This window comes from Micromys minutus (assembly GCF_963924665.1).
Source record: "Micromys minutus genome assembly, chromosome: 4".
Taxonomy (NCBI): Eukaryota; Metazoa; Chordata; class Mammalia; order Rodentia; family Muridae; genus Micromys; species Micromys minutus.
Genome location: NC_137973.1, coordinates 42,650,537 through 42,661,820, shown reverse-complemented (window position 1 = coordinate 42,661,820; position 11,284 = coordinate 42,650,537). Strand labels below are relative to the sequence as shown.

Genomic DNA, 11,284 nt, shown 5'->3' with positions numbered 1-11,284 from the left:
AACAATGTTGGGGTAATATCCTTTGTCTTAGGGTTACTATTGCTGTGATAAAACACCAATTTGGGGAGCAAAGGGTTTATTCAGCTTACACTTCCACTGCACTGTTCACCACTGAAAGAAGTCAGGACAGGAACTCAAATAGGGCAGGATCCTGGAGTCAAGAGCTGATGCAGAGGCCATGAAGGGATGCTGCTCACTGCCTTGCTCTCATAGCTTGTTCAGCCTGCTTTCTCCTAGAACCAATAATCCAGAGATAGAGCCACCTATGACATCATGGTCCGAGCCCTCCTCCATCAATCATTAAGCATTTCATGGAGGTTTTTCAGTTGAATTTTCTTTTCTTTTTTTTTTTTTTTTTTTTTTTAAGATTTGTTTATTATATATAAGTACACTGTCTCTGTTTTCAGACACAGAAGAAAAGGGCATCAGATCTCCTTACAGATGGTTATGAGCCACCATGTGGTTTCTAGGATTTGAACTCATGACCTCTGGAAGAGCAGTCAGGGCTTTTAACTGCTGAGTCATCTCTCCAGCCTGGGGATGTTGGATTTTATCAAATGCCTTTTCCCATCTGGTGAGATGATTAAATGGGTTTTATCTTTCAGTCTGTTAATGTGCCATTTCCTGTTCATAGGTTTTTACATATTGAAAACTGCGGTCCTTGCTATGAACCACATTTGATCACAGAAAATAATCCTTTTAATGAGCCATTGGGCTTGGTTAGTACCTTGCTAAGTTTTACATTTATGTTTGTCTTAGTTACTGTTCCATTGCTGTGAAGAGACACCATAACCAAGGCAATGTTTTAAAGAAAACATTTAATTGAAATATTGCTTGAAGTTTCAGAGGGGGAGTCCATGACCATCTCGGCAAGGAGCACCGCAGCAGAGCCGAGAGCTCACATTAGATCCACATGTTAGACGCAGAGAAAGAGGCTGGGCCTGGTGTGGGCTTTTGAAACCTCAACGCCACCTGCAGGGACACACCTCCTTCAACAAGGCCACACCTCCTAATCCTTTCAGAATTGTTTTTCAACTGGGAAACATTCAAATATATGAGCCTAGCCAGAAGAGACGGTGCACACCATTAACCCCAGCCTTTCTTTATTCAAGCCACCATAACACTTATTACAAATATAAACCTTTCCTTTCTCTTGATTTTTAAAACAAAAAAGTGTTTGTGAGTGTTGTGTGTGTAAGGCTGTTTGTGTGCATGTAATACGTATTTAAGTGTGCATAAGTGTGTGAATGTATAAGAGTATGTGTGTATATGTAAGAGCAATGTAGGTGTGTATGTGAGTGTGTAAGAATGTATGTGTCTTTATCTGGGTTTGATGTTGGGCTAATGCTGCCCTAAGAAATGAAATTGTAAGAATTGCTTCTTGTTCAAATTTTCAGAATAATGTTAAGATCTTATTTTGATGGTGTATTATATAAGTATCTCGGGTTGGACTCGAACTCACTATATAGCCAAGGATGACCATGAATTCCTGATATTCCTGCCTCAGCCTCCCAAGTATGGAAACTTCCTATTACCACATGGCAGCAGATACTATCTGAGGAGACTGGAAAGTTTCAATATAAGGGGATACCGCAGTTCCTGGAGGAACCCCTTTTGTATCTGAGTTATAAATGAAGCAATACTGTCAGGCTTAACTAGAAATGGGACTTTCAGGGCTGGAGAGATGGCTCAGCAGTTAAGAGCACTGACTGCTCTTCCAGAGGTCCTGAGTTCAATTCCCAGCAACCACATGGTGGCTCACAACCATCTGTAATGAGATCTGATACCCTCTTCTGGTGTGTCTGAAGACAGCTACAGTGTACTCATATTAATAAAATAAATCTTTTTTAAAAAAAGAAATGGGACTTTATAGTACAATATTTTTTGTTTGTTGAAAATATTTTGAGGCAATATTTATATAACTCAGACTGACCTTGGACTAGCATCTCCCCTTCCTGTTGGGTGCTGGGATTAAAGCTGTCTATCACTATCCATACCTTAGAGCGCAATATTCAAAAGGTCATTGGACCAGTTTTTACCCAATATTTTTTGATAACAGGTTCTTATCAGTGCCTTTTAATTTTTTATTTTTTGTGCATATTTGTGCAGACTCACATGCCTGTGTGTGTGCACCTGTGGAGGCCAGACGTTAAGGTTGGGTGTCTTCCTCTCTGTCTGACTTATTGTATGTTTATTTGTTTGTTTGTTTGAGACTGGGTCTCACAGAACCTAGAACTCAGTTAATTCAGCCAGACTGGCTGACCTGCAAGCCCCAGGATCTGAACACTGAGTTTTTGAATGACATTTATGAGAATCGGGTCTATATGCCACAGGGGTAGAGGCAGGGAAACGGAACCTCAAAGAGAAACAGACTAAACCCAAGAGGAGGATTAATGGGACGTTAGCAGTTAGCCATGGAGAATGGAATACTGCAGTGATAACTTGCTCATTAAGAGAACTATGTCTTTATATTATAGGCTATGTCTATTTCCTGTTTCCCCGACTCAGTGCCAAATGCACCGGATGTGGCTCTGTGTAGCCGTGGCTTTAGTTTACAGACGTATACACTACATACTTGTGTCCGGTCCAAACCAGTGTGGCTCTGTCCTAAACCCTTACGTCTGGCAAAAAGACTTTCCAAGGCGCAAATTGACCCAACAGGACTAGTTTCTAGAATTGGGTTTTTTTCCCTCCTTTTAAGAACAATCAAAAATGCCCTGGGCAGCAGACACATCGGGCTTCATGCTGAACAAACCTATTTAATGAAGATGGGTGGCCGATGTTTCACCGAGTTGAAAGTAGCCCAGTTATCACCACTAGGTGGAGAAGAAGCCACCATCATTTTTCCGGGAGTAACCTCCATTGGTGGCTGCAGTGTGAGGAGACACTGTGAAGAGAACAGAGTGAGCTGGAATTGCAGACCCTTTGCCCCAAGCCCCGCTTTAATCCTTTAATCAATGCATTTATCGATACCATGAGGAAATTCTTGGAAAGGTAGGAAACAGATGTGACAGACCGATGGAAGTGAACCAAGGTCTTCCCTTCCACATTCATGTCCAGTGCCTGCCCAGTCAAAATGCCACCTAGACCTAAGGAACAGAGTCCTTAGTTCTATCAGCTGGTCCCCTAGTCTGGCAGGTGACAGCTTAATCGCTAATTCCCACCCCCTATAGTCTCTGATCTTTCCCATTGACCAGAGACCACGAGCCTCTGATCAGGGCCATCCTTTAGCATTGCCCCCCCCCCCCCACCGCCACTTCCGTGAGTCCACCCGTCACCTAGTCCTCACCGATGGATCCCTGGATGCTATAGATGGATTCCTTCTTAGGGTTGATCCAGTGCCTGATGGTAGTCCGGGAAGTAATGGGGGCTGGAGGAGAGTGGAAACTTTCTCCAGGAAACTGGATCTTGGTTCTAGACAATAGCGGAAAGAGAGCAGAGAAGAGAGTGTCAATCAGAAAGGAGCTGGTGGGAAGGAAACGTGATTTCATAAGCACAAGGTGTGGTTTGACCTTCTGTAATTGATGCTATGTGTCCTTAGGGTGGAGGGGCTTTGCCTCAAGTACTTACCTCTGGATATCCTCAATGGTCTCCTGGTGCAACAGTATCTCAGTTTTGTTCTTGAATGCCCCAGTGTGGTGGTCATACAAGGCTGCTAGGCGGAAATCCAGATCGTCCTTTGGTGTCTGTAGAGGAAGGAATCAGTAGTTAACGTGGCTGCTCTGTGCCTTGACTCTCGTCAGATTGTATCCAGATACTGTATTCAGATCGGACTCGGCTCTCCTATTCCCCAGAACTCCACCAGCTCTTAACACCACATTGTGCATGATGAGACTTCCTGTCAATAGGAAGAAGGGTCTCTTTTGGTTAAGTCTGTGTTACTGGTGACATGGAAAATTATCTTTGATTTGGATTTAATAAATCCTACCCCATTTATAGTTATATTCAGCCTTCAACGGTTTTTTTTTTTTTTTTTAAGTTGGTTTGTTTTTGTCTTTTGAGATGGGGTTTTTCTTATGTAGCTCTGGCTGTCCTGGAGCTTGCTCTGTAGACCAGGCTGGCTTCTAATTCAGAGACTTGCCTGTCTCTGTCTCCCAAGTTCTGGGATTAAAGGTGTGCACCACCACAGCCTGGGGCAGCCTTTGATTTGATGCTGTGTGTGAGAAGAAATTTGATAAAAATGATTTGGACCAAGCCTTGTGACTTAATAGGTTGGATGGTAAGATTGGGAACAAAAGGAAAGATGCTGAGGCACTTCAGACTATCTTTAGAAAAGGATATTGATGCCAGGTGTGCTGACATATACCTGTAATCCCAGTATTTACAAGGGTAAGACAGGAGGGATTGAGATCTCCAGGCCTGTCTGGGCTAAATACTAAATTTGAGGTCAGCTTTGGCTGTGTAGCAAGGATCTATCTTATAAACAGACAAAAAAGAAAATAAGTGTATTAAGGCCTAAGAAGACGTAAAAGGAAGTAGTGTTTCATATTTCAATGCTAAGTACCTTAGGATCAAAAAAGTAAGCATCTCTCCTTATGGACGTGACAGTTGGGGTTGAGCTGAGCCGACTCCAGGGATCCTGCTGCTGCGCAAGGTGGGTTGGGTTCTTAAACGGCGATTTCTGCAAGAGAAACCACATGCAGGACCTAATTACCAGACGCCTTCCCGATGCAGTGTGGGTCACGTTCATCACTGTGCTCCATCCCATTGTATGAAGAGGCACAGTAGCAGGAGCGGGCTTCCTGAGCTTTCCAAGTGAGAAATCACTGAAATGGGTCAGGGAAACAAGAAACTGGTAGATCAGGATCCTGGAAATAATAATAAATAAGAGGGGCTCAGGGAACAGAGTATAATTGTGGGACCTGATGCCAAAAATCCCACACAGCTGCAGCCTCTGCTACCTCTGTCACTGGGTCCAGCCAGTGTGCATGAGATCGGTGCTCAGCTGGGTGGGCAAACTCAGGCTCTGACTGTGAGACCAGTGCTCCACTGCTGGTCTTGGTGGGACTTCATTTTCGCTGCTGCCACGGGGCGCCAGGGCAAGCTGAACCAAGCTGGTGAAAGACTCTGGTGCAGGATGCAAGAAACTTTGGGAGAGAAAATCTTTTCCCAATTAGAGGTGTTAACAGCTCTTTAGAACAAAGGAACTCAGGTGGAGGAATGATTTCTACACATGTCTCTTACTTTTGCCCCAACCTCCTGTATAAATAAAGTATTTGAATGGCTTGGCCTGAGGGCTTGGAAAGACCTTGTCTACATTTTTGGGGGTGATACTGCTTCTGCCTAGAGATTACATGACCCAAACTAAACAACAAAATCAAAGGCTGAATAGATGTATAAATAAGAGGAGGCTGAGGCAGATGGATCTCTGTGAGTTTGAGAAGAGCCTAAGTTCTAGGTCTGCCGGGACTTCACAGAGAAACGCTGTCCAAAACAAACAAGCAGAGGCAGGACTTGGCATGACCTATCTTGCTGGGGTCTACGTCGCATCCTCCTGTGGAGGCGGGACTTGAGGCACGGTCAACGCCTGAGGGGCCGTGTACTGCTTATGGCAGTGTGAAGATCCTGATTCTAGAGAGTTTGGAAAGCTTCCTGTCATCTCATTTACCATTCCCGGGGCTTCGACCACCTCAATGAAGAATGAGGTGTTCCTAACACAGCCCACCTGCCCCACACATGATGATAATGGTCATGTTTAGAAGTCTCATGTTTGGACTCTGATTAACAGAAAACTGGAAGTGTATAGCTCCCTGGAGAACTGGAAACAAATAAGAGAAACCAAGTTGTCCACACGCAGTAGTAGGTGAGGCTTGCAGAAAAAGAACTCGACCAATAGGCTCTGTGAGGGCAAAATTTTCACTGGGGCAGGAAGGGTTTCATGAGAGGCAATGGGGAACAAAGAGTGTGTGCTGTCTAGGTGAGAAAGATTATGCAAAGAAGAATTACTCACAGAGGAAAGGAACATCAGAAAAAAAGGTCACTGGACACTCTGTTCTATAAACCCCACAAACATAAGTGAGAAAACCTTGATTTTTCTTGTAAATAACAATGAATATTTTCAGTACTGCATGTGTCCTCATTACCAAGCACATTGACCTAACACATGTATTTAACATGTATATAAAAACTAGGGCCTGATCAAACCAATGAGCAAATTCTAGTGAGCCTCCTGTCTAGCCTACTCTCCCTCCATGTAGCAAATTACTGTGTGATTTAACCCAGATAAATCTTAGTTGAACAGCAGCAGGATCAGACAAATATGTAAAATATGAATAGGTTCAGCCTCCGTGTTTGCTCTGCTGTATCTCTGAGTGGCTCTGCCACATTCCTTAGAAGCTATGCAAGGCTCAACATCTCCATTGGCACAAGGAGATTGCCTTTCACTAAGGCCAGGTGGTGGTGGTACATGCCGGCGGGAGGCGGGAGGGGGGGCGGGAGGTGGGAGGCAGGCAGATCTCTGAATTAGAAGCCACCCTGGTCTACATAGCAAGTTCCAGGACAACCAGGGCTACATAGAGAAACTCAGTCTTCAGAACCCAAACTAAACAACAAAATCAAAGGCTGAATAGATATATAAATAAGAGGAGGCAGAGGCAGGTGGATCTCTGTGAGTTTGAGAAGAGCCTAAGTTCTAGGTCTGCTGGGACTGCACAGAGAAACGCTGTCCAAAACAAACAAACAAACAGAAAATGCCAACTACCAACACTGATGTCAGTCTGCAGACCCTCTCTTCTTTGATCCCAGGGAGGCATCCCTTTGCTTAGGAGGAAGCTCCTCTAGACCCAGCCCTTCCCTTTTCTTTCCATCTGTACCATTCCCCACCCCCTCATCTGGCCCCACCTTCTGTACCATCTGTTTATGGAAGAGTATCTGCCACACTGTCACCGTCTCCACAGAAATACCCTTCTTCAGGGGTCAACAATTACCAACTCCCCTTCTTCACCAATTCCTGTCGCCAACCCTTTGTGGTCTAGCCTCTCTTCCAGTGCCCACTGAAGCTATTGACCTATGATCTCTGTGGTTAACAGAAGGATCTTTTTAACCCTGATCTTTTTTTTTTTCCCCCAGGCAACTCTGAAACACCACCACTGATACTTCATCCTGTGAGGCCAACTCTGGCCTCTGGCTGTTGTTACACCTTCCTTCTCTGCTCAGTCTTCTCAAGAGAGTGTCTTTTTGTTTTATTTTTTTAAACTTTCTTATTCTATGTGCATTGGTGCATGTACATCTGTGTGAGGATGTCAGAGCCTGGAGTTAAAGACACTTCTGAGTTACCAAGGGCATGCTGGGAGTTGAACCCAGATCCTCTGGAAGGTCAGTCAATGCTCTTAACCGCTAAGCCCTCTCTCCAGTCCTCCATGTCTTATTATTATATTCACAGGACAGGCTGCTTTTCCACTATAATTTTAAACAGCATATAAGTCGTGTAGCTCCCAGGTATATATCTTCAACCCTAACTTCTCAAACCTGCATACCACACAATCATTTAAAGATTTCACAGGCACCACAAAAGCATCTACATGATTGATGTCAACATCTTTCTGTTCAAATCTGCCTCCTTGGGATGCTCCATCTCAGTGATGGTGTTAATTGAACCCTCAGAAACACAAGGAGTCAATCTTGTATTTATCCATTTTCTTTAGCTCATATGGAGTCAGCCATCAAATCCCACTACCTGGTCTTCTGCATCCTTCTCAAACTCATCTTTGATGTCAGTTACTCTTCTCCAGGACTTCTGCACCTGCTTCCCAGCTGACTATTGTACCCGCTTCCCAGCTGACTACTGCACCTGCTTTCCAGATGACTACTACACCTGCTTCCCAGTTGACTACTGCACCTGCTTCCCAGCTGACTACTGCACTTGAATCCCAGCTGACTACTACACCTGCTTCCCAGCTGACTACTGCACCTGTTTCCTAGCTGACTACTATACCTGCTTTCCAGCTGACTACTGCATTTGACTCCCAGCTGATGCACTTCCGTTTCACTCCCAGCCTATTCAGTGTACTACTCCATGTGATTTTTCTTTTTCAAGTCAGAAGAACCTTATTCATTGGTTACCAATTCTGTGATAGATGTCTCTGAACATTAACAAATGTAATCTTTTATTATTAGCACACACTAACTATACAAAACAGGCTTCATCATGACATTACAAACAGCACAAAACTACGACCACATTTATCTCCCATTATCCTCTCTCGATCCTCTCCCAAACAGTCCCCTTCCTATGTTCATGTCTGGTTCCCACTTGCTTTGATATCACTCATGCTAGGCAAGTTGAACCACTCAGCTACTCCAGCCTCACATCCTTCATTTTAGACTCTGCCTGAGATTGCTCACCTTCCTTATTATGTTTGCACCCAACTCCTGGAAAATATAACGGTTCTTTATGACTAAATAATACTCGGTTGTGTATGTTGCACACATTTTGCCATCATGAGGTCAGGTACCTAGGCTATTTTTATTTTTTTAACTTGGGGACTGTGATTATCAGAGTCATAGTGGACATGCGTAGGCATCCTCCTGCTATCTCAGTTCCTCTGGGTATCCAGGACGTCCACAGCGAGCCATCTTGAGACTCTAACTTCCCTCTCACCACAGCCACACACAGCTATGCACAGTTGTTGAGGGTATAACCAAAGTACATTCCTAGCAGCAGTGACTTATTTACAGCGAGCTTAGGGAGCTTAGCATATGGTACTCATAAGATCAGTCCCATAAATGTTAATGGTATCCTCTCTTAATCAAGTTTACCCACCTAGGCCACCAGTTTTGGTTTTGGGGACAGTATTTCATAGAATCCAGGCAGGCCTCGAACTCGTAGGCCCTCCATTTTGCTTGTACATATGCATTTAACACACCTTTACTGTCACAGTGGTGTGATTCCCAACAGCTCTGTGATGACTCCTAGCCCACTAACACAATGCTCACAGCACTCAGCCACCAGGATCTGGTCTCTAGAACCCATCAGTCCCAGTTCACACTGACGTTTGGCTTTTCTGGAGTTACAGTTCTCCAGGGCCACTCTGTCTCTCCTTCCCATGCCTCTGTACCCACTGCTCTCCTTCCCCCCAGTAGCTAATTTTTCTTTCCTTCTTAACTGCCCCTCCACGCACACACACATGTGTACACACACACACACACACACACACACACAATCTCCCCTCCCCCTTTGCATGTGTCTCAGTAACTCATCAGATGTCACTCACTTTGGGAAGTTCCTTCTTCCTGTTCCTGTTCTCAGACACTCTCCCCAGGACTCCACCACAATGCATGTGCCACTGAGGGAAATACACTTTGGTTTTTGTTATGTCTGTGGGCTTGGTTGTTGGTTTGTAAACAGGTTCTTATAGCTCAGGCAGGCTTAGAGTTCCTGGTCCTCCCCTTCACCCACCAAATCCTGAACAGTTGTGTTGCCCACTAAGTGACTGGTTCAGTTGCTGGCCTGGCTTCCCCACTGAGCTAACTGGACAGTAACACGATCTAAATTTAGGCTGTATGCCTTCAGTGTTTCGTAGCATGTCTGGCATATAAGCAGGAAATATGGAAGAAAAGGAAGTTCCTTGGTGTTGTTATCAGACTCAAATTACCCCTTAATTCACTTTATTATGGATCTCTTCAAATATCCCAAAGAATTAGACTAGGAAAAAGACAGTTTGTATTTCTAGACCACTGAACACAATTAAGTTAAACACACACATATACAAATGTGTTCTCATCAACCAGAGGCCAGGGGTAATTCTATAGCTCACCTATCTATGGAGTACAAATGCCAAAAGAAGAGAAAAGGGTAGCTTGGTGGAACCCAGACTAGTATGTTATATTTCCCCATCATTTATATTCCCTATCACTGCTTTGACAGACCTTGTTCTTCTACATTAGAGTTCAGTTCCCTCTGCTCAAAACCACTTCCAAAACGTTATCAGACACAAATAGCGGGCCCAGGAGACAGGCAGAAAACACGTTTCTTTGGTATTTGGTGGTTTCACCAGAGTTAGGTTACCAAGATTCTGCTGGAGGCCCCACTGGGAATTTGCTGAGGAAACCTCAATGTACCTTAGAAGCCCGCAGATTTCCCAATTGTGTGTCTTCGTCGCCTAAGGCAGTGTTCGAGAAAGATTCCTGAGCGTGAGGCATGCTTAAAGGCCCAGAGACGCACGCTTACTCCCTGGAGACTAGTGCAGCCCCTACACGACCTGGCTCAAGATCCCAGGTCCCAATTGTTTGGAACGCCCAGTTTTTAGTTCCTAGGCAACTACCCCTCCAATTATGACACATGTAGTCCCTTGGAGAGATGCGCCACCTGGTGGTTCAACTAAGAAGGCTCCTTGGGAGGAGGCTGCCGTGAATGCGGAGGGAAGGCTACCTGGTTACGCACTCTGGAGCCTCAGTTGGAAAACGCTGGCTTCCCACGGCATGCTTTCTGCAAAAGCTGACGAAAGAAGTATTAAAAGATGACCCAAGGGTTTCCTTCTCACCCTCATCTAAAAGAAAGCTTCCCTATTTTCAAATCAATGAGAGTAAGAGAATGTCAAACAAACAAAGAACAAAAACAAAACAAACAAACAAAAAAAAAACCCCAAAGATCTCACGAGTCCTACTTGGAAAATTGTCTATTAGGTCACTCTCCTTGCTGTTTAACTATGCAGACGTCAGGGTTGGTCGCCGAGACGGCTGTAAAAACGTGGATGGATTTGGCGGGCTGGAAGGATGGAACTAGCTTTTGCAGTCAGTGCTGGGGCCACTCTAGGAGACGATTCCTGGAAGATGACGAAGACGTCTGTCTTCCCCTAATCGTTTTACAAGCCATGTTTACAAAATAAGACATGCTTAGAAATAGCCCTCGACCCGGAAGAGTAATAGGTGTAAAATGAGCTGCTACAGATGTTTTGGAGGGTTCTTCTACTGCGTTCTTTACGTAAGCCTGTTCGGTTAGTTGCAAACCCTGGCGCGTGCACTCCCACGCCGCGCGCCAGCGGTGGCGGCTGCCATGGAGACCGGCAGGTGAGCGGCACAGGCGCGCGTGGTCCCTGCCCCACCCGCGCTGAGCAAAAAGGATGCGGTTGTCAAGGCGACGTGAATAGGAGGAGAGGACCGAGGGAGGAGGAAGGATGGGCGGCCTTGGCGTAGCCGCAGGGAGGTGACTGAAGCGAGTCCAGCCCCTTGCATCCTCCCTCTGTGTACCTCCCTCCTCTTTTTTTTTTTTTTCTCCTTCCTTCTGCCAGCATAAGCAGCCACCGCAGCACCTGAGCTGCTACTGCCGCTGGCTCAGGACAGCGAT

General features: G+C 45.2%; 1 protein-coding gene across 1 annotated transcript; it reads right to left on the bottom strand.

The window, feature by feature from the left end:
• Positions 1-2,816: 2,816 nt before the first annotated feature.
• CFAP276 (cilia and flagella associated protein 276) lies at positions 2,817-10,140 on the bottom strand (the record flags this gene model as incomplete). The annotated part of the gene is made up of 5 exons (XM_080916421.1): positions 2,817-2,887; positions 3,290-3,414; positions 3,571-3,686; positions 4,505-4,621; positions 10,060-10,140. 5 exons carry the CDS (start codon positions 10,138-10,140, stop codon positions 2,817-2,819), a joined length of 510 nt encoding a protein of 169 aa, XP_080772547.1.
• Between the last annotated feature and the right edge of the window lie 1,144 nt (positions 10,141-11,284).